The 22,981-nt window shown below is 39.9% G+C and overlaps 1 protein-coding gene across 1 annotated transcript in view; it reads right to left on the bottom strand.

Moving 5' to 3' along the window:
* Positions 1–15,390, bottom strand: part of rspo2 (R-spondin 2) — an 80,129-nt gene extending 64,739 nt beyond the window's left edge. Inside the window, exon 1 of the mRNA XM_024264161.2 lies at positions 14,227–15,390. Coding sequence (XP_024119929.1) covers positions 14,227–14,326 — 100 coding nt within the window. The 5' untranslated portion in view covers positions 14,327–15,390. The remainder of the gene's footprint in view (positions 1–14,226) is intronic.
* Between the last annotated feature and the right edge of the window lie 7,591 nt (positions 15,391–22,981).

Genomic DNA, 22,981 nt, shown 5'->3' with positions numbered 1-22,981 from the left:
TAACACACTTTTGAATAACCGTCAAGCAGCTACTTTAGCACTTCCTAAAACAAAGACGATGTACATGAATTTGATATGAACGGACCATTGATTTCAATTATTGGAGTGCGAAGTATGCGCATGGCTTGTTACACCCATACTCCATTTGATTGGTCAATAGCATGAAGGGATCTGTCCAGTTAGTCAAATGCATAAACAGATTTTTTTTTTTTTTTTGCTTAATGCTTCAAGCTATTAAATCATTTGGCGCAGTTTATGCTCTTTTGTGATGGAAGGCTGACATCACATTCCAATTTATTGTGGAGATTTAGTGTCAAATGGGAAAAAGATGGACGGAAAATTGTTCATAATATTAAATTACAATTAAAAAAAAAATAAAAAAATATGAAAGATGAGTTTCTCTCTAACAAATATGTAGTAAATGAAGCCATCACCTGTGAAGTGGACTAACCTCTTGTTACAAGATGACAGTTCCTGAAGTCTCAGTGAAACATATGATGGTTGGATGAAGAAGTTCTTCCAGACCTGAACCAAATCCAGAACTAATATTTGGACTTTTATCCTGGACAGAAGTCTTTTACAAAGTTTAGTCTCATTGATCTTTTTCAAAGAATACAACCTCGCAAACCTTTTTGACCCACCAGGGCCAAAAGGCAGACCTGAGGTGATCGTCAGGGTCAAAAGTGGAGTGCACTGCAGGGGGCAGAAGGCACAAACCTGCACTCACTTTCAGCTCTGCCTCTAAAGACAACAAAGACTTCACAACTAGAAAGGCAGCTAGTTCTGACCAGTTCTTCAGTCTCCAGGGTTCAGCTTCCCCATCACAGCATCCGTTTGCTGCACAGACTGACCGGGAAAACACAGCCTCTGACTTGATTCTGAACTCTTTATCTACACTTTCACTGTTTATGAGATCATCTTAATATTTAACAAACATTTGAAAGAAAATGTTAAGCAGATTTCAATAGCTGATCATCACCCCTCCAACACCATAGTGTTTTAAGGTGTTTAGTAAAAATGCAGTTTGAATTAGGTTTAATAGAAAAAAAAAGTAGGAGGCAGCTCTGTTTACTCTTCTTGAAAGTCAGATTTTTAAGTGTTATTTAATTTGCAGCAAATAATTTATTCCTACTAATTTGTAATTACTATTTACCAACAAAGATTCTTTTTATGTGCTTAAGTATGCATTTGACTGTCAATTTTTTAAATGAAATTAATTACTAATATTTGTTGAAATATTTTTTAACAGTTTACATTAACTGTTAATTTAAACTGTGACTTTACAAGTCACTTCAACCACATATTCTGTATCAAATTCCAAGTAGATACAGTACACAGTTTCCTTTACATGTGTTTACTTTTAACTGTGATTAAAGTTAGAAAAACTTCTTTATTTAAGTCTTAGAAACTGTTTAAAAGTAACTGGCTTTCTTGTTTTTTCAGAAAACTTCATCTTCCTTCAGCTCTATCAGGTGTCTGGAGTACGTTTGTTGTAGAACTTTCACACCACATCACTGCACTTGAAGGGTTAAGCACTCACTGAGGGTCTAAACAAGGACGGGCTGGTGTTGGTTTAAGACTCATGAATATAATAAAGTCAGTCCCATTAGTTATCACGCAGCTGGGTGTATGAAATTTGCTCTCCACATTTGACCCGTCCCCCGGGGGAGCGGTGAGCTGCAGACACAGCCGCACTCGGGAACTATTTGGTGGTTTAATTCCCCAATCGAGCCACTTAATGCTGAGTGTTAGAGTGCTTAGAGTGCTTAGAGCCTTTGGTAGGACTAGACCTGGATTTGAACTCACGACCTTCCAGTCTCAGAGCGGACACTCTACCACAAGGCCACTGAGCTGTCTCTCTCTTTTATGTGGGGATGCACTCCGTGGGTTTGCTGTTTCTCAGGATTCTGGAATGAGTAAAAACTTTTCCTTTCCTTACAGGCTGGAGGTCAGACAGGAGAATAATATACATCTGTCTGCACGAGAGGGATTTGTTATTTCTTACAAGTTCAGAGCTTTTGCACAAGGATCATTGTCCAAAGTTTTACAGTCTGTATCAGTGATTTAAGAAATGTATACCCTCACAATATGAGCTAGCAATTATTCATCCAACGGGCACTTATGCATCACCTGCACACATGTATGTGGGACTTAAATGGTTTGACCAATCACAAAATTCAACTGTATGCCTCAATTCAACCTGTAGGGGGCAGCACACAGATGGCTATTGACTACATTTTGAAGAATTAAGCAAGTGTATTTTAATTTGTCAAAAGTTTCAAGCAGGGAGGCACAAGGTCTCATCTTTAGAGTCTTTGGAATGACTCAGCATGGATTTGAACTCACGACCTTCCAGTCTCAGGACAGACACTCTACCACAAGGCCACTGAGCTGACAAGGAGGTAAGATACACTTTCCTGTTGCCATCAGTGAGCTTTATAACTATTTAATACCAGCTGATATTTAAGCTTTAAGTATAAATTGGTCAAATAAAGCAAAAACAAAGTTTTGTTTTCAAGATGTAATTTGAAAAATACATTTATCCTCCTTTTAATTAGTTCTGGTTTACTTTTGACCTGCTTAGTTTAATCAGCTCATAAATATCTCTATCAACTTCCACATTTACAATAACTTCAGTCTTTTGCATTTTTATGACATATTTTTTGCTGCAGCAGTTGTTCCAACCAAGTCCATTTGCTAATTTGCCTAATTGTCAGGCGGCCAACTGAGTCAGGCTAGTTCTAATTAGCTTGATAAGATCAATCTCCAGAAGTATGTGCCCCCTTTGTGTGTATGTGTCAATAACTTTTTTTATGGCTCCAAAAATAATATCCTGGGTGAGCTGTCGGTTGGTGATGCATTGAGGACCGAGTCTGATGAGAATGTCAGACAGCAGAAAACGCATAAGAAGCAGGAATGTAGTCATCAAGAGTATCATTACAGTGGAGCCAAAAACAGAGTCTGACATCGGCCTTGTACCTACACGCCACTGTTTGCTGCTACAAACAAGCAGCAAATCAGGTTGCCAGGTCTTGGCTGCTGCTTGAAACAATGTTCCAAGGTGCTGGAACTCAACGACAGGAATCGTCTTTTTTCTTGTCTAAACAGTCTAAAATCAAACCTGGCTTTCTCACAAACCAACCGCAGGCCTCCCAGTTTATGTCGTATGTTTTAGAAAGGGCTGCTCGCATGCATATGCATCCACTCGCGCTGGTTCCTGATGCTAACCAGCCCCACGGTGTCAGTTACACTTCACTTGCAGCACCAAGACAGTGCCATCTCTAAAACCATTAACTGGTAAACATGTAAACTGGTTGTGACCCCGATCTAGAGATACCTATTAGTGATTAATCTTGCCGGTGACAACTGTTTACACTGCTAAGGCTGCTGCTCCTCGGACCTGGCCCCAGTCCAAATAAAATAATATCCTGTTGAGGAGGATGGAGCCAAGATGTAACGCTAGCGAGTCAGAAGCAGAGAAAAGACGAGAGGAATTCGAGTAACGTTAATGGACTTCTTTGTCCTCATATTTTCTCATTGCCACAGTATTGTTTCATCGCCTAAAGCGAGATTAGTGAGAAACACAAATAAATGCAAGAAAGTCAAAGGCAGCCACCACAATTGATGAGCGCAAAACAAAAAATGTGCAGAATTCAAATCATAACAGAGCCTGCAGATTTCTCCCACACTTCTCTTTCTGTTTATCAAATGTGTGAGAGGAGGAGTCGTTCGAGCCATGCAGGCAGAGAACCCAAAAACTATATACTGGACCACAACAAACACAACAGCCACAACCACAATAAAACAAAAAAAATCACTGTACTGCTGTGAACAGTTCTTGGCTAAGGAGAACAAACTGCAGAAAACTGTCAAAAATGAAACAAGAATCGCATTGGCACAGTGTTCTAGTGCTTTCTCTGGCTTCTATAACATCTGACTACATACTTTTTTTTTCTTGAAATGTTGCTGGCAGAGCAGCAGTCAAACCAAAGGCTCATAAAAACTCTGTGATTGCACTTAAATATTTAGATATGCAGGTAATTGTTTGGTTCCTAACTAACACAATTATGGATGGAATTAGCCAGACATTACCTCTTGGCTTAGAAATGTCAAATGACACCATCAGACTTAGTAATGTTTAAATGTTGATTTTTATTATTAATAGGAATACATACGATTCACTTGGACAACTAAAACCCATAATAGAACAATAGCTGCATGTGCTTAATTGAGCTCATGCAGTTTGTGAAAGGTCACAGCAATGAATCAAACCATTAACTAGAATAAATTAACATGCAAACAACTTGACTTGGCTTTTAGCAAAAATATTACAATATAATTGTATTTGCCCAAATATGCTATTAGTTAAAATGTTGGAACAAATGCCGTACCTGAAAAGAAAGGATTTCTTGTTTTTGCAGTTGCCTTGTGCACACTAGACAAACAGATTGTTCTTGTCAAAATGTCAAACTTTCCCGAGTTTGTATCGACTGGCACACACTAACTATCTTCCCCCTAATATTGTTAGCACATTACATTAACAGGTAATATTTTGAAAAATCTAAAACTTTTAACTTGCAAAAATTGAGGAAAAAGTTGTAGAATTTTTGTCAATTCTACAAGTGAACCTCAGTAAATGGAATCATCACACAAAGATTGAAATATTTCAGCTCCTTGTTTCATTTAACAGAAAAGGTATAGTTTGAGTTTCAGAAAAATAAGAAAATGATATCAGATTAGTCAAAAAATAGTATTTTCAGTTCAAAGGAGAGGTGTAATGAGACCTCCGTTTCTTTGAGGTCATCTGCAATGTTGGGTTTGGCGTCTCTCATCTTCCTCTTGACAACAGTCAATAGATTTTCTTTCAGGTTTAGCTCAGGAAGGTTTTTTTAGCATTACTACTGACAGTAGCACGGTCACTAAAGCAACTTTTGGTACCTTTGACAATGTGGGGAAGTTGCAAAATCCTGCTGGATAACACAATCGTCTCGGTACAGCTTATTGGAAGAGGGCAGCAGGAAGTGCTTTAGAGTTCTGTCTTGGCTGACTCTTTTGACTGGGGACTTCAGAAAACACAGTGGGCCAACACCTGCAGATGACTAGATGCCCAAAACCATCACTGACTGTTAAAACTTCATACTGGACTTGAAGCAATTTGGATTCTGTGATTTACAATTCTTCCTCCAGACTCTGGGACCTTGATTTCCAAAGCAAAAGTAACACAAAATGTATTTGCATCAGAAAAGATGAGTTTGGACGATTAAGCAACAATCCAGTTCTTTTTCTCTTTAATTCAGGTAAAAGTCTTCTGACACCATTTCAGGTTCACTGGTGGCTGTGATACTTATTTCCTCTATTTAGCTCAGCTCAGTGGCCTTGTGGTGGAGTGTCCGCCCTGAGATTGGAAGGTTGTGGATTCCAATCTCGGCCAAGTAATACCAAAGACTAAAAAATGGCACCCAGTGCCTCCCTGCCTGACACTCAGCACTACGGAGTTGGACTGGGGGGTTAAACCACCAAATAGTTCCTGAGCGGTGCTGTGTCTGCAGCTCACCACTCCCCCAGGGGATGGGTCAAATGTGGAGAACAAATTTCACACATTGAGGTGTGGGACTTTAACTTAGTGTTTTTTTTGTTGTTGTTTTGTTTTGTTTTTAGTGTGGTGGCTCAAGCTTTAGTCCTCTCCTTGTTTGTTCACTGAATGGATTTCAGTGGACAATCCTCATAAGGCAGTAGGTATTCCTGTTGCAGGAACACATTTCCCAACACACTCACTCTTTCCACTCAGTTTTTTATTTCCTTTTTTTATGACGCTGATACTCAAAGTCACAACTTGACCTGATGGGGTGTTTCTGGGAGTTATCACCAGCATGATAGAGGGCTCACAAGACAATGGCTTCAAGCACAGCTTTGTTTGGTCCTTGTCAGCCTGTCTCAGGTTTAACCCTAAAGAGAAGAATTGCTAAGACAACAGAGTAATCAACACATTCTCACTCCTAAGTTGTCGTATTTGGACGTTTGGTTGAGGACCCCTCCGCATCATTTTTTGGATGTTTTGGGTGTCCCCAACTCGTTATTTTTTTATGTACTGGATGTTGTAGCAGACGGGGATTGGTCCTCAGGACACATCTCAAGACATACAGTCCTACTGAAGATTAGAGGGTGTTATGGACCAAAGAATAAAAGTTGTATACCTTTGGTTCTTCACACAAAATCTCTGTACATTGTCAAAAAGATTAAAGGATAGGTTCACGGTATGTGATATTAACCGTCAGACACTGAAGAGGATTTGTGATGGTATGGAGCTGATTCGTTGGATCCAGGTTCACTGACTATTGCAGTGTGAGCGGCGCCATGAACAGACACGGATATCATTCCACAGCTTCATGGAAATCCCTTCGTTTTGCACGTAGTTGGTCAGAGGCTGGTCCTACGACAAGATAATGACTTGAAACAAAAATCCAAGCTCTAACAGAACTACCTGAGGACAAAAGAACAAGATGACAAACCTGAAAACATGGGGTTGCCAGCATATTGTCCAGACTTGAAACCCATTAAATTGGATTGGGATTGAGTGGATAGTGAGGGGAAAGCAAAAGGACCTACAAGTACAATCGTTCCTATTTGTACAATCATTCCATTTCAGAGAAAAACAACAGTGAATACTTTCATAAATATTGGCGTGTTCTAAAACTTTTCCCCAGTAGTTTACCTGTAAATAGCAATAACATGATTTCTCCATCTGTACCCTGTTGGTCTGTCCCTAGCTATGTGTCAAAAGTTGGCAAAGAGTTTTGCAAGATACAAGTACACAAGAATTAAATGTAAAAAAAAAAAAAACTGACAAAAGAAACTCTTCTTATGTTCTGGGTCAAAAGGTTTTCATGCCATAATTTCCTTAATTACAGGGCGGATCAACAAACTTTTTGTTTGCTCTGATAACCCACAGATGTGCGTCTAAATCAATGGATCTGTTGCCGTTGCATCCTCTCCTTCAATCACTTCCCTCTCAGTGACCACAGAAATCTGCATGCCATGTAGCCCTCACCGTAAATCCGGCATCTTCACTCTCTGCTGTCCCGTGTCTTCAGGGAGGGAGTCAGAGAGACAATGAGCTCAGCATCGAGCCCCAGTAATGACTCCCAGCCTTGTCTCTGATTAAAAACACACCGGGTGCTTCTGCACTCCGCAGGCAGCCGTGAGACCGTACCCTTCTCATACCGCAAGGTCTGAGATCCTGGACGTCGAGGCACACGCCATCCACAGCACAGATGAATGTCTGAGTAAACTAATTATTAAAAATATCCAACCAAATCACCAACTGGTTCACCAGCTCCCTAAATAATCCTTTGTTTATTCTACTGCTGTCACGTTACCTGAACCAAAACCATTTTATGACAGCCAATCAGCTAAGAAAATCTTAATTCATCACGTTTTTGGTGTAACTCAGCAAAAGTAAATATTATTGTCTATCACATATAGAGTCAGTCCATAACTGGAGGTTACAGCCTCCTTACTTCTCCATGTTTATCCTTTTTCTGCTACATTAGAGGAAAGTTTCCAACAGAGGCGCTTTGTTATTGACCGGCGTACTTCTCCTTTATACCAAAGGCATTGCATGCAATGTTTTATTTTGATTTGGCATGTACGGATAATTAGATTTCTCATGGAAGAAAGGAGAGGGGGTATAAGGAGTTGTGTCCATCTGTTGGGAGCCAAGGGGTGGGCGAATGGGGGGTGGTCACAGCCCCCTGCCTCCCTGCTGTTACAGCTATTTGAATAGGCACTGGTGCAAAGAGCCCTTAGCACCACACCAGAGTCAGTGTCTGTTTGTGTAGCTCGTTTGTTTCTGTGAGTGTTGGTGTGCTTTCTCAAGGGGCCTTCTACAGTTTTAGATTTTCCAGGCTTTTGCAGATCGATGCTAAAGAGACATGAATCATTAGACTCAAGCCAAGGAATCTATAGACATAAAAAGCTACTGGTCCAATGTGTTTTTAAAGACACTTAATGGTTTTTTTTCTGCAGTGATATCAGTCTGAGCAGATACTATACTGATTACTGATAGGAGTTTTTGTTTGTTTGTTTGTTTGTTTCCAGAGGGGGATGCTTGTTGTAAAAATGTATAATCAATGTTTTTTTTTGTTTGTTTTTTTAATAAAAAGCAAAAATCCTAAAAAAAACTATACATTTTTTTTGTAGCAGTTTTGAAAGACAGCTACAATCTAACAGGCTCATCTTTTTGTCATATAATTTCGGCGGGGCACAAACCACAGTTATTAAAGTTCTCTTCCATGATTATGATACATTTTTAGAATAATTTCTGTGAATTAATAGGGAAGTCGTCCATACAACACTACCAACCCTAGGTGTCTGACTGATCAAAGGTCGCCCTGGTATAACTTTCAATGTGCATTCATTGGCTGCAGATTTTGTACGTAGAGCCCAAAACGGTTCTAGGTGAAAAAAAAGTTTTGAACCTGGAAGCTCAAAACGCGCATTTAGATTACGTGTTTACTTAGACTTATCACTGGAAGTGGCTCCTTGAATGCGTGTTGCTAAGGGCGGTGTGAATGTAGCTTAAAATTTCACTTAGAGTTTAAAACACTTTGGATTAAAAAAAAGAGAAATTTCATAATTTTGCAATTGTGAAAAGCACATTTTATTAAAAAAAATTATTTGATTTGATCAGGTTTGAACCCCAATGAATTATACATATTCATACTCCCAGCTTGTAGACATTACTTTTTTTAAAACTATTTTTCACTCTATCACTTCCTCATAATGTTGCCAAAAATCTCTCAGGCTTTCTGACTCACACACTGATTTGAAATCAGAAATGAAGTTTATCTTACAAGTGTTTTCATCATCTATTAAATGTTTGCACAGCAAAAAGACTCTGCAGCTAAGAGAAAAAAGGTTTAGAAAATGTCTGCAAGAATTGCTGCTAACAATAATAATCTAAGCTCCATTACTAGCTAGCTGCGTTTCCACTGACTATGAAATCGCATAAATGTGGTTTGCAATGGTAAATTTGTCAAATGGAAACACAACAATTCAGTAAAAAAAAATCGCATTAGTTAAAAAAATGTTAGCACTTGGAGGAGTGGTTTCAGAGGCGAATCGAATTGACTAATTTTGCAAACTGCAATTGAAATTCTTTTTCTCAGGTGACCAACAGCTAGGTACAACACTTATTGCTGCAAGAGATCCCACAGCTCATCAAAAGTTGAGTGTGTCATACGGAATTGTTGGATCCACAGCTCCTCTATAAAATCATCAACGATTTCCCAAAATCACTTCATCTGTAGCCGCCCGCTCCCACCTAGCTTGTCGCTCCATGGTCTGAATGAGACGCCGACATCTCCTTTGATAGATGATCATGAGCGCTAGTGCTGTGACAGAAATTTGAATGTATCTGCTGTAAATCAAAATATTATTCACATTCTTCGTATAATTAAGATTAAATGGAAAAAGTTTAATTGCAAAAATGTGTTTTTTCTCTAAAATTTTGATAAAGCTTTGCACATTTGTGTGATGGAAACGCAGCTACTATCACAACTCTAATAAAAAAATGCTGCTACAATAAGCAAAAACTACATTTTTGACTTGTAAAGCTGTGAAAATGGCTATTTAGCAAGCTGCTAGCTTTACCTTCCCATGGTCGCCAAACTTAAAGTTAACTTGTCTGCTGTCTTTTGTGATTAGCAAAGAGGAAATAGCTCCTTTTAACAATTCCCATGATTACATTAAACAAGGGAAAAAACACAATGCATGGCTATTGTGCTCACATCATTACCTCTAAACAGCTTTTTGCTGGATTCACTTTGAGATTTGAATTAGCCATCTCCTTCTCTGGGCAGCTCTCCTACCTGTGAAGCCCTGGTATGACTCACTTTTTTTAAAAGCTTCTTTTGTGTTGTTGTTTTATGCGTGGCACTTTGAAACGATTCCCAACATTAGAATCTTTACGGCCCAATAAACTCAAGAGAGTCAGACCAAATTGGCTGGTCATACTTGGTAGCTTTAAGAGGAAACAAATTAAGGTGTAGCTGCTGCTGCAGCAGCGGAGGAAACGGGCATAGGTGAGGGCTGCAAAAATTGCCCCCAAGCTCTGCAGGGACACTGTCGTTTTTGTCTGCTGCTCAGAAGTTTCCAATCACTGCAAGGAAATATGGAGTATATTATAAGATTTCATGCAATAACTCGATTTTATTTCACATTTCCGCAAAAATCAACTTTTATAGGTAAAAGTTGCCTGGCCTAAAGGAAAAAACAACATGTGTATTTGCCAGAACACAGAACTATTAGGTGACATGGTATGGCTGTAATCTGTTCAGTTATGTTTTCTGATCAGAATGTGATAAATATGCAAAGTTGCTGTTAAGGAAAGCTATAGATATATGTGAATACAAAATCATTTTTTTCTAAGCCAAACAGCATGGCATAAACAGAATCATATTTATGAAATAATATCACTTTTTTAAACTCATAATATTTATGTTAAAAAGTTATGGTTTAAGAGTTTTAAAAAATTGGCAATCTGTTAGCTTTTTGGACTATATTGGCATTCACTAATATTTTTTTAGACTATTTTGGAGTTTGGCTAATATTTCTGCTATGTGCTAACTGTTTTGGCTAATTTAGCCTTGTTTTTCAAATTTAGGCTGCCAAATTCAGCTTACAGCATTCCCACTAGCATTAATGCTATATATCTAGTTCATAATTATGTTAAAAAGTTTTGTTTTTAAAGTTTTAAAATGTTTGTTTTAGAGCGTTCAAGTAATGTTTACCCTGTTCGGTCTGCGACCTAAGGTGTGTTTAATATTTTGGCCCCCTGTGTGATTGAGTTTGACACCCCTGCTTTAACACCTGAGGCATCGCGGTGATGCTTAGACACAAAATCTTTGTAACTTTTCAACCGTTGACATGATCAACGCAATTCCAGCAGTTTCTGGAAACTGTTGGAATTACATTAATCATGTTAACAATTAAAAATTTCAGTGAATCAAAGAACATAAACACTGGAGCTCTGGTGTTAAAGAGTTAAGCAGAAACTTCTTTTTTTGGTGTTTTTCATCAGTGTAGCATGATGGGAGAAGTGCACTGAAGGAGCCTTTCTCTGGCTTCATCTGATACTTCTGTGACCAAACAGGATCAACACACAACTCAAACAAGGAGCCAGTCTTTCCACACAGTTTACAGCCCGGATACATGTGCAGTTACTGTCATTAATGGAAGTGGTAATCCTCCACTCAAACCCCTGGCTGGGATGTGTTAGGGAAAGAGTGTGTCATGAGTTGTGGGATCAATGTCTTCATCATTCCACCATCCACCTGCGCTCTCTTTTTTTTTTTTTTTTTACTTCCTCCAACACTCGACCCCACACGTCCGTTCACACGCACTCAGGGAGGCTTGGGAGAGAAAAGACAGAACCCTGTTCCTTGACACCAGAGCTCAGGCTCAGGTCAGCTCTAATCCCTCTCAGGTGATGCTGTTCGGATTCAGAGGTTTCAGGCTGATCTGCTTAAATATGCCTTCCTCCTCATCCCGCTCAAAATTCCCCGCTGCTCAGCCAGCACCACCCGAGGAGACACGATGAGAAGAGGAGGAGGGGGGCAGCTGCCATTCTGGAGTTTCAACTGAGAGGAGCAGCTTTGCGTGAACTTAGACGTGTCCAGTTTTAAAGGTGAAGGGAGAGTAAAGCTTTGCTAAAACACCTGGATCAGGTAGAGAAGAGCTTGTTCTGAGCTGATCCATCAGCACAGAATTATTTTTTTTTCCAGAGACGGGAATGCTGCTTTTACAGCGGCTTCTTGGAGCGTTCCCACTTATCCTGTTTAAGGCACTTAATCAAAGCACACCATGCTAGTTCCAACATTAACATGTTCACCAACAAACCTAAGACTCAGTGTGAGCTTTCAACACCAAGGGCTGATTTCCAGAGTTTCATAAGTTCAAAATTATATTAAAGCAAACTTCTTCCCCCATCGATAGAATTTCTGCACAACTTTTGTGAATTTGGCCCTGAAAAATTCAGTAAATTTGGATGTTAAAGCCATACATCACACCCTTTATGCTGAGACACTAAATGTGACACAATCGTCACCCTGCTACATTCAGCCACTTTCATTTAATCACGTTTCTCCCTCAAAAACATGTGTGATCGCAGCTGAGGAGCAGATTACACATCTGAGCATGATCTGAACCAGACTGAGGCCTGCTGGGAATTCAAATTTGGGATTTCGATGGAGCCATGGAAGGGTTAACGGTGTCACTTCTCATCACTCTTGACCGCCATTACCTATTCATTACCTGTTTAAGCAGCTCAGAACCCCCTCTGCGTAGCTGCGTTCCCTACAGCAGCGCGGGCACTCAGCTTGATTTTATGTAGTCAGCAGGTGGCATCATTAGCCAGAGAATAAAAATGAAAAGTTATACCCCTGTGCCTCGCTATGATATCATAGCAGGGCTCACTGGCATCATTTTCCTGTTTCTGGTGGGCAGGATTGGAAGCAAGGAGGTGTAAATTTAATATACATCTTCATCTGTTTTGCATTTCATTTCGGAGAAACAGAATGTCCGGAATTACCTCAGCCATGTGGCTGGTTGGATTGTGCCGTGTGCTGGGAGAGGAAGGCATGGAGGGGGCACAGAGATCTAAGGTCATCATATTCCGCTTTAATTACTCTGACAACACCTCAGTGAGCGCCATAGCCACACATTTGGGCTTTTTTTCTTCTGTTACACCATGGGAGAAAAGTTTTGGTAGTCCTGACAGGTTAAGTCTGGATGAAATGGATGTTTGCCCCGCTCCTGGAGCCCTTGAGCAAAGCCTTAGACCCAGTTTGGTTCAGTGAGGCTGCTCAGTGACCACAGGTGCATGTGGGGCTGTACTGGGCAGCTCCCAGGTAGAAATGTGAAACTAGAAGTGAACAGAGCGTCCTTGATACCGAGTTTGCTGTTAATAAACATCCCATAAATAAATAAAAGTTTAAAAAAGACAAACTATATATAAATCTGTCACATGTTTGGACTTCTCTGGCTTTGCAGAGCAGTGATTTCTACAGGATTCCTCCAATATCACTGTGATAAATAAAGGAAGGAAGCAGACATGGACAGCTTGGCAGACTGCCTCTGCTTTCTTAGAATGCCACTTCTACTCCCTCCCAGCTCAGTTTAATATTACTTTAAAGGGAAAAACCTGCGCATATTTGCACGGGATTAGTTTGACAAGTGTAACATCCGTTCTGGGAGCTGGCAGTAACAATGTCCAGCTTACAGCGCTCAACCTGAAGTTTTTCCTGCAGGTCAAATCTGCAATTTAACCTCTTGATCTCGGGCCCTTTACTCCCCCCCACCTCCTCTGTCCGCGCCGCTCTCTCATGCGCACAGCGGCGTTTGGCTATCCAACCTAACCTGTAAAAAGAGTGATCAGACCGTGACATGCAGTCTCCCTCACGCTGCGCGCGGAGAAAGAAAAACGCAGAGGAGCTGAGAACCGTGTGTGTGCCAGTACCCCGCTGTGATTGCCTGATTATTTGCAGATGGGCAGCGCCGGGCTTCCAGAGTGCAGAGGTTCCCCCTGGCACGCCGCGCATGTGATTAAATCTGTGATTTGCCGTGGAGCGTCCACTTTTTTCATCCTAAGCGCCGTGACGTGCCACGGATCTGGGGAGGGCTTTGTTGGGACCACCTTCCCCATCCGACGGTCCCCTCATTCATTCGGGAGTTACAACTATTTACAAAAGGAGCAGATCTGCCCCCCCTCCCCCGCGTGACTCCGCTGAGCGATTGTTCTGTGGGTTTCCGACCGACTCAAAGTGGTTATGAGATCAATTAAAACCAGCTTAGGGAGCTGGAGTGGAGATGTGCGACTCATGTGTGAGGCTGAGGATTCGGAATCCTCCACATGCACACCCGCCAACACGTTCACATCCAGCCATCAGTTCTGCCCACAGTGCTAATTTCATTTGATTGATTTGATATTCTTCTGCATTTGAGTGACTTGTATAAGTTTGTTTGTTTTTTACGCGCGCTGGATGAAGATTTTCTGCCTGTTTTCGTGCGCTCCGTGCGTAAAGACGCATTTTCACCAAACGTGTAAGTGATCTTTATATGCATGGCTGCCGGTAGTGTCTCCCTCTCGCGCACACACATGCACACTCCCATAGTTCTCCAATGTGATGCCACTCTAGATGCTCTGCGCGGTTTGAACTTCGGGGTTACCTCTTTTGTTTCTCCTCCAGCGATGCGACGGCGCCTGACAGTTGCTGTACTCCATACAGTTCAAAACGATCAGGGCAAATGAGAAGAGTCGAAACTGCATCTGGGCTGTTGTGTGGACTCCAATTTAAAAACAAAAAAAGAAAGAAATGAAAGAAAAAGACAAGCGCAAAAGCTGCGCCTTGTATGAGCTCTGTCACTGAGATATCTCCTGTCAGTTTTTTTCAGTCAATCCTCAAAAGTGTCAAACATCAGAGATGCTACATGGCATCACGTCGCCAGCAGGAATCATCTTCTCTTGAGTTGACAAGTTTAAGACACAAATGTCCTTGTTTGGAGAGGAAAAGACAAATGGAGTTGTTTCATTGATAAGAGTGACGATATCATCAGTCCTGTTGATGAAAGGATGAACAAACTTCTTCTGTGTGTAAATGTGTTGGAACAAATGTTCAGAAGCCCCTCTCTCCAAAGATAAAACAAAAAGAAAAAAGCGCAAAGCGTGCGTAAAAGTGTCCAAATTACTCCTTGAGATGATGTTGCGCACCTCTCAGGGTAAAAGTAAAGAGTGATTCCGCTTCAGGTTCCTGCTGAGTGCAAGTGCGGCTCGGAAACGTGCAGCATCCCTGTCAGAGTTCGGTCTTCAGATGAGAGCAGAGGTCCGAGGAGGAAGGGAAAAATGTAGACTGGGAGGGAGGGAAGGAGGAAGGGAGGGGATCTGGGGTTCCTCTCCTCCAGCTCTGGTAAAAGTTCCGCTCGCCTCCTGCGTACCTGCGTTGCCACCCTCTGGAGTCCGTCCCGCAGCAGAAAAACTCACACGTGTTGCTTTGCTGGTTTAAAATTCAGCAGCTGGCGAGTGCGCGGTGCGCGCGCTAACTGAGGCTGAGCGGTGGCTGAGTCCACGCTGGTCCTGATGCGCGCTGGCTGCCTTTCACCTCATATAGTGGCGCGTCGCTGTCACGTGCAGAGATGTCCACTTCTGTTTCCTTTTATTCTGGAGGTTTTAGAGTGGCATTGCACGGAGTGGCCCCCAGCGCCCGCGCACTCGCTCACTCACTCACTCTGGGCCGGTTCGACATCGCCGCTGGGTCCTAGTGAGCGCAAAAAAGTTGGAACATTCAGGGAAGAAAACATTTTTCCTCTGTCTTTTCCTTTTTTTCAGAGGTAATGGAATTTCAGACCGTCTGCGGTGGGCCATGGGACTTCTGGTTATATCAACATCTTAAATATGCTTTTACTATTCGAATTAGGATCCAAATCAATCATAGTGGAGTGTGTATTTTTCTGTCATCCAATCACTGACTTTCTGCTCAGCATTTAGTGACCCCATCTCTGCTGAAGATGTCGTAACTTCCTTTAAACTGAGATTTTTTTTAAATGAATGAATGAAGACTTGTGTGACCTGAACACTCCTCATCAGGAGAGGCGTGGCTGCTGTCAGAGGAACCAGGTAATTTTTCCAAAACCACATGAGGGAGGAGGAAGAGGAGGCAACATTGTGGGAAGATTTTCCTCAGCATCCAGACATCAGGCATGTCCTACCCCCTTCAACCACTAGGTGTGGCACTTAATCTGTTTTTTATTTTAAAGGAATTAATTTGAAATGGTTTTCCTATCAGGGAATCTACAAGTGTGGGCTCCAACAGTGCACATAGATCACTTATTTACTTTGCAGTATTTCAGGAAGTAAAGAAAGAACTAAATCTGTGTTTAATAATGTCTGCTAGGAAACCTTTGGTGACCTTTGTCCTGGCTTTGTTTATGTGCTCCTCCAGAGAGCGGTGACAGACGGTGTGGTCAGCCAGGCTGTCAGCCGCAGCCAGTGCCCCTGGTTTGGAATCCCTTCTAGAACAACATCCAAGAGTGCACGGCTAAGGTGAAGGTGATAATTTAGGCCTCTGGTCCTTTTTATTTCATGATGTGTCATGGAGAAAAGGGGCCGGTAAACCAATCACTTTGCTCGCTCCATCTCCCTCTGCTGCTCGTTGCAGTGCACAGAAGAGGAGGAGGTGACGTCAGCATTTGGATGGTCTGGCTCCGCGCCCTCGAAGCCATAACAGCAATGAGGGGAGCTGCTGTGTACTCTACTCATCAGATGATCCAGGCGGAGATTTCATCACAGTTTGACTGATTGAAGGGCAGAAAGATGGAGGGAAAAAATAGCGCAGGGTGGTGCAGAACACGTCAGTATCTCTGAAATGTCAAGAATCCCCAAATATTCTACGATGACATTCTCAAATGTCCAAAATTCAGTGCAGCGCATTTAGTTTACAGTGACAAAACTTTGTCCTATAAGGGTTTATCAGCAGTTTTTAATCTTTTATCGAAAACAAGGGAGATCAAATCTGGATCATCTGATGTAATATGATCTTAACGTTTCCCAGTAGCCCTTCAGCTGATATTTAGAGGAAACTGTTGTCATGGATCTGATGTCGAAGTGTAGTTAACCTTTGGTCCTCAGCTCCAAACACCAATCAGAGCATCTTTAAGGCAAGTCAGATCATTGATGCCAAGTTGGCAAGCATGAAATGTTTCTCTAAAGACCAACACCAATAGAAATCTTTTTTTTTTTTTTTTTTAACATGTTCTGGGATTTTTTTCTTATAATGGATAACATAAATGAAAGAATTAAATATTAAAAATGCGGTTCTGAGTATTTCTTTATTCAAACTGTGATTAATTGGAAGCAGATAAAACCCTGCAGTTTGAAAAACATTACACTCGCAGACAAAAAGATCCATGAACGTCTGTGTTTTCCTCGTCTAAACTAGAATCTAGCTCAAAACTGTACGGCTGGATAACTCAGATATCACTATTTTCGAAGCACTGCTAATGTTAGCTTACGGTTGTGAGGGGCTGTAAGATAGTAGGAGAGAGTCTAAGCAAAGGGATCATGGGATATCAGTGGAGGGTTACTTCTGTGCCAACAGTACTACCCACAACCCAGAGGCAAATTTCTGATGAACTCATGCTGCTCTGCAGATTAGAATTGGAGTAGAAGTTTTATTAATCCAGAAGGAAATTCAAAATCAGCTGCCAGAAACGGCGTCTTAAAAAACGATAGAGGTGTTTGGATTTTTGCTAAAAGTGGCTAAATCATAATTGAAAGACCTCTTGGCACAATTTTACAATAGATCAAAAGATGGTTGCTGGGACTGTAAAGCCTCGTCTCCACTGAGGGGTACGGTCCAATCCGGTAAAGAGTGGTATGGTATGTTCCAGTTAATTCTGGCGAGCGTTTCCACTCAGTTAAGGCTCGCTTCCACTGAGCAGTTTGTTTTCGTGGCACATTTGTTGTGTAGAACGCTAGCGTGTCATTGCGTCATAGTCGTGCGACAACTAGAAAAGCAACAACAATGGAAGTCATCCAGCAGCTCGTCTTTTTCTTGCTTTACTTTTTGTACGTAATGTAGAACAGGAATTTAATGTTGTTTGAAAGAAGATTGCTAAGAAGTATACCGCCGTAAAGAGGATAACTGAATCACTAGCTTAGCGCTATTCTGGCGCTTTGTAATGTTGTCATCACTTTCTGCCAATCAAAGGGTGGCAACAGTGACTCCGCCCTAACAGTCCCATTCCATTGTTCTATTGACCTACAATTGATGCCCCCCGAGACAGTTTTTTTTCCCAGATTAGACCGCATATTAGACTCTAGATTGGCTTGATAGTCTAGTGCAGGGGTGTCCAAAGTCAGTCCTCGAGGGCCGGCCTCTGGCTGGTTTTCCAGAAATCCTGCCTCATCTGCTGATGATCACCTGGATCAGGTGTGTTTGACCAATAAGGAGCTTCAATGGCAGGTTGGTTGGAAAACATGTAGGACACCAGCCCTCGAGGACTGACTTTAGATACCCCTGATCAAGTGATTTCTTCATATCCACACAGATTCAAGACACCCTGTGACAGATGCACCAAAGACGCTAAACAACATAAACCAGACTCCTCCATGTTTCCCAACAGGAACAGTCTTTTCTTGTTGTAATTTTTTCTCGGTCACTATTTGTATGATCCATATCTACAGTTTGTCATCAGTTTTCCTCTTGCAGTCATGTCCAGGAATGTCGTGTTGGATCAAGAACCTCAGAAAAATATTACAGCAGCGGTCATAAGAACATTGAGTTACTTGAAGATGGTCTTACATTTTACTTTTAAAACTGTAAAGCCCACTACATCAAAGAGTTGACAAAAAAGATCAAATCTTTTGGAAATGAGATATTTTTAAAACCGTTTGAAATCCACAAAAAAGCTATACCCTTTTAATTATGAGATATAGATAGTATCAATATTGATATGTTGAGCGATTTAGTAATATTTTGATAAAAACAATGTTATTTTAAGATTCAAAAATATTAACATGGATGTTGAAGAAAAAAAGCACATTATTTATCCAGTGTCTTAAATTTTATCCACACATTTTTAACATGGAACTGTACCATTAATTATCAACAATTGTTGTATTCTTTCCATACACTAAGAAGTTATTAAAAATGAATAATAGACAAGTTATTCTCACCATAACGTTTTACATAAATTAGCAACACTTTTCCTGCTTAAAGAGTCTGAGATTTCATGGAAGCAGCCATTTTGAAATGAGCAGGAAATGTCCTTCTACTGCCCCTAGTGGGATGATATTGAACTGCAGAATGGGTTTTTAAGGAAAGTTTGGATCATGCTAAAGAGATAAGGGTCTCAAATGTGTGTATGATGGTTATGTTCAGTTAACATTTGTCTTTCTAATTTTAATGAGACACCTTTCTCCTTACCTTTCTGTGCTCCATGTTCAATGTGTTGGACACCAATTCACCAAACAGCAAAGTGAGTATTTCCACCCTTTGACAGGCAGACTGATGGACTGTACATACATCCATACATCTTTTGACCAGTTGTAAAAGTGTTCCCAGTGGTCTTTTAATTATGATTGTGCCGTTTTTACTCAAAATCAAGAAACCATTGTTTTCTAAGGCATAGTTTCTGGCTGTAGTTTATTAGAAATTGCCTTTTGAATTGTGGGTGGGAATGCTGGCATTAATTAACCCCGCCCCCCCTTCCCGTCACTATTGCTAATTGCTTGGAGCATGAAACTTGAGGCCAGCATATTTTCTATGTCACATATCAATTTTTTTTCAAACAGGGTTTTTTTTTTGCATACCGGTACTCTTGAAATGCAAATATAATCTTATTTTTTTATTCATGTCTTCCAGTATCAGAAAAATGCCACAAACATGTGTAAAAAAAAAACACATTGTTCATTAGAGTGCGTCTTTAAAAACAACTGTAAACTCTCTATAGAACATTAGTCTTGCATCAAGACGGCTCCATTCATGAAAAAAGAGCTTCTGGTTAATTTAAAATAATTCACCAAAACTTTACAACCACTCATACATATCCTGGTTTAATCTGTCCAAACAATCCAGCTCCTGAGCTCCTCAAATGTTTAAGGTTTTATCTGAACTTTTCTATTTTTGAGCCACATACCCAGCATGCACCTTGTCATGAACCCTCTGTGTGAATCCTTGTGATGTCTTCTCTTCATGCCACAATGGAATAATGATAGGTCTACCTGCTGTAGCGCGTCTCTGTAGGCAGTTTGCTGCAAAGGGTTATTTTCTTTACCATGGCAAAGATCCTGCCGTCCCTGCTGTTTTCACGATGTACTAACTCCATTTATAGGTTCAGCAGAGTGTGATGATATTTAATAATAAAAAAAATGGCTTCATTCGACAACAACCTCCACGATCAGTTGCTATACTGCTGTTACAGCAGCTAAAACGATTACCTTTAGACACAAAATAAATGGAAGGAAAAACTAAAATGAAGTACCGCACATTAACCTGAAACATAAATTAACCTGGTAGTAAAACAATATGACTGAAAGGGAGCAGCAAATGGAAGCATTAAACTGCATCAGACACTTTTTTTTTTTCCAGAGCAGCACTGCTGCTCGGCTTAAGGATGTAAAGAGCACCGGAACAAAATTTAAGAACACCACCTAAAACGGTTTCATGTCTTTTTCCATTTTAAACTCATTACCGATCATTCAAATATCAAAGCAGAATTCACGAGGAAAACAACCAAATTTCCACTTTCATAAACTCTCATTTAAGTTTTTCTAAAAACGTTCTGCTTAAGGAAATAGAATAAACAGAAAATATATATATATATGTATATATATATATATTTAAAGGAGTTGAGCTGTTTTTCTGTAGTCAAAGTTCATTACCAGAGCGTTATGGTGGAATAAATATTAATGTGTTGAGTTGTCTTGGACAGGAATGTAACTTCCAACGAGCCATTAGATATTGACTTGAACTGGGTTTATTTCCTTTGGAAAACCTGAATGTGACCCATGAAATGGAGGTGATTGGCAGCGGGTTCCGAGTGCGGCTAAATACTTCAGCTTTTATTGTGCTTTCAGACTCTTTTTGCTGAATGATTAATTGATTCCCGTCTTTAAATACTGTTGTTTCCCTTTTGCCATCAAAATGTTTGAATGGATCTTTAAACTGGGGGTTCCCAGTAAATGTGTCTGAAATAGACAGCTGGGCATTTTTTAACCGCAAAAACAAGCATTTTAGGTTGGAAAGAGCAGATCACCTGCTATTCTAACTAAATGTGGTTTTCAACTCTAGTCAGGGAAGAGTTAAACAATTTCTGGGTATAAAACCAACAGCTCAGACAATTCAATTGGTGGCAGCAAATGTTATTTTTTTGCTTTCATCTTTGTTATTAGTAAAGATCCAAATAGAGAACTAGTGCCAGTTTCATACATTGCATGCAACCAATTGGATGTTAGTTTTTCTTAGAATTTACCAAATATTTATGTTTGTAGTGTTAATACAGATTTCATTCATTAAAATGTTTTTTTTTTTAATTTCTCAAGAGCAAAGCTCGTCTTAGAAAGTGACAAAAAGCCTGAAAAAAACATGTGGTGTTTATTTTCCTTTAATTCTCAGAACCTGCTCAATCCCTCTCAGCCAGGATAAACTCTGAACAGGTTGTCAGTCTGTTGCAGGACCACAAACTCATGTGCACACCTAGGGGAAATTTAGAGCAGGGGTCCCCAAACTACGGCCCGCGGGCCAGATCTGATATCAGTGATACATGATTAGAGGCACCAATTAACCCATAAAGCATGTTTTTGGATTGTGGAAGTCAGAGTGAGGAGATTAAAAATGCACAAAAAATGCAAACTCTACACAGAAAGAACACAGTGGGGAATTAAACCAGGACTATTTAGCTGTCAGACAAGAGTGCTAACCACTACACCACCATGCATCCTGCTGCCAGAGCCGTGCAGCTTTCAAAAATACACAAATGTGTGTTTAAAAAAAAAAAAAAAAAGACATTCCTTACTTGCACTGCTTTATGCATACAATGAGCTTTTATTCTATTAGTGCTGGTCTTTTTTTTTTTACAAAAATGAATATTAGTAAGAGTAGAAACTTTCCCAGTGACTTTATATTCCATATTTGGTTGAAATATAAGGTCATACTCTGTTCCAGATCTGGTAAAGCACATGTGACGAAAAGCTATCCATCTGGACTTTTCTTCATGACTCCACATGAATTGTCTAGTGTTACTAAAATAAATAAATCCTCTCAAAAACAGGTCCTAGTTGAAGTCAATTTCTAAAACAAGTGTTTGTTTTTTAAAGAATAGATGTGATCTTCTTTTTTAAATTCACCCAATAAAGTTATGAGATAGAGCAGTTCTCTCTTTACTGGTGTGTCACTTTGTGTGCAATATTGTATGTTTTTTTAAAAAAAAGTGCACTTTATAAAATTCATCTTACATTGAAATGTTAGTTTTTTATTGTCCTCTGCGATTATTAAGTAATGATATGTAAATTTTTGTGTTTTTCTAATGCTACACTGACACTGCTGAAGCCAAATTGAAGTTGTTCTGTTCTGCCAAAGTGATGACTAAAGTCAATCTCATCTTCTTCCTCCAACCAGTCACTGCAGCATGCACTTGTCAAATCTTTATTCTGAGTTTAGCCACTTTTTACTGTAGAGTTTGCCTTATTATGCCTTTGTCACAAACATACTTCAGGTTAGAAGTCAAAGGTTTTATTTTTAGGCAAAATGCAACCAAAGTGGAATTAAGATGATTTGAGGCATTTTGTCTTTTTAAAGATGGGACTGTCTGTGAAGCACTAAGAGCTCTTATAGAAATTCATTTTTTTTCTATCTTCTAAATGTCACTTTTTCACTAACCATCACATGTAAAATAAATAATGAACTCGATTATTGAAGAGGATTAAAGTAATGGATTTCAAATATCACATCACTCAATATTGTTCCCTGAAATGTGATTTAATTGAATGATATCTAATGATTATCAAATATGTAATTATTAGTGAAAATTATTTCTTGAATTAACCAATTTTATACAAAATATTTTCTCCAATGACAAATAATCTGCACATTGTTTTGATACTAGATCTGCTCATGTTGTGATTTTATTTTAAATATTGTCTACATATATATTCATTATGTGCTTCATCTTTGTCATGTGATTGATACTTGAATCCATGTGGCTGAAGCATAAATAACTGATTAGAAGTAAAGAATCAGATAATGATAATTTAGGTAAAGAAAATAAACATTTTCAAGTTAGGTAAAGCACGTCAGGGATGGAGTTGTACGTTTGCTTCCTCCCATTTCCTTCGAAGCAATTGAACTCCTTTTAACATTTTTAGTATTTAAAAGTTTCATTGTGTCATGAACTTTATGCAAAATAGCCCATATGTTTATCTATGATT

The sequence above is a fragment of the Oryzias melastigma genome, unplaced genomic scaffold (assembly GCF_002922805.2).
Source record: "Oryzias melastigma strain HK-1 unplaced genomic scaffold, ASM292280v2 sc00205, whole genome shotgun sequence".
In the NCBI taxonomy this organism is placed as follows: Eukaryota; Metazoa; Chordata; class Actinopteri; order Beloniformes; family Adrianichthyidae; genus Oryzias; species Oryzias melastigma.
The sequence above is the reverse complement of the archived record's forward strand: the minus strand, read 5'-3'. Positions and strand labels throughout refer to the sequence as shown.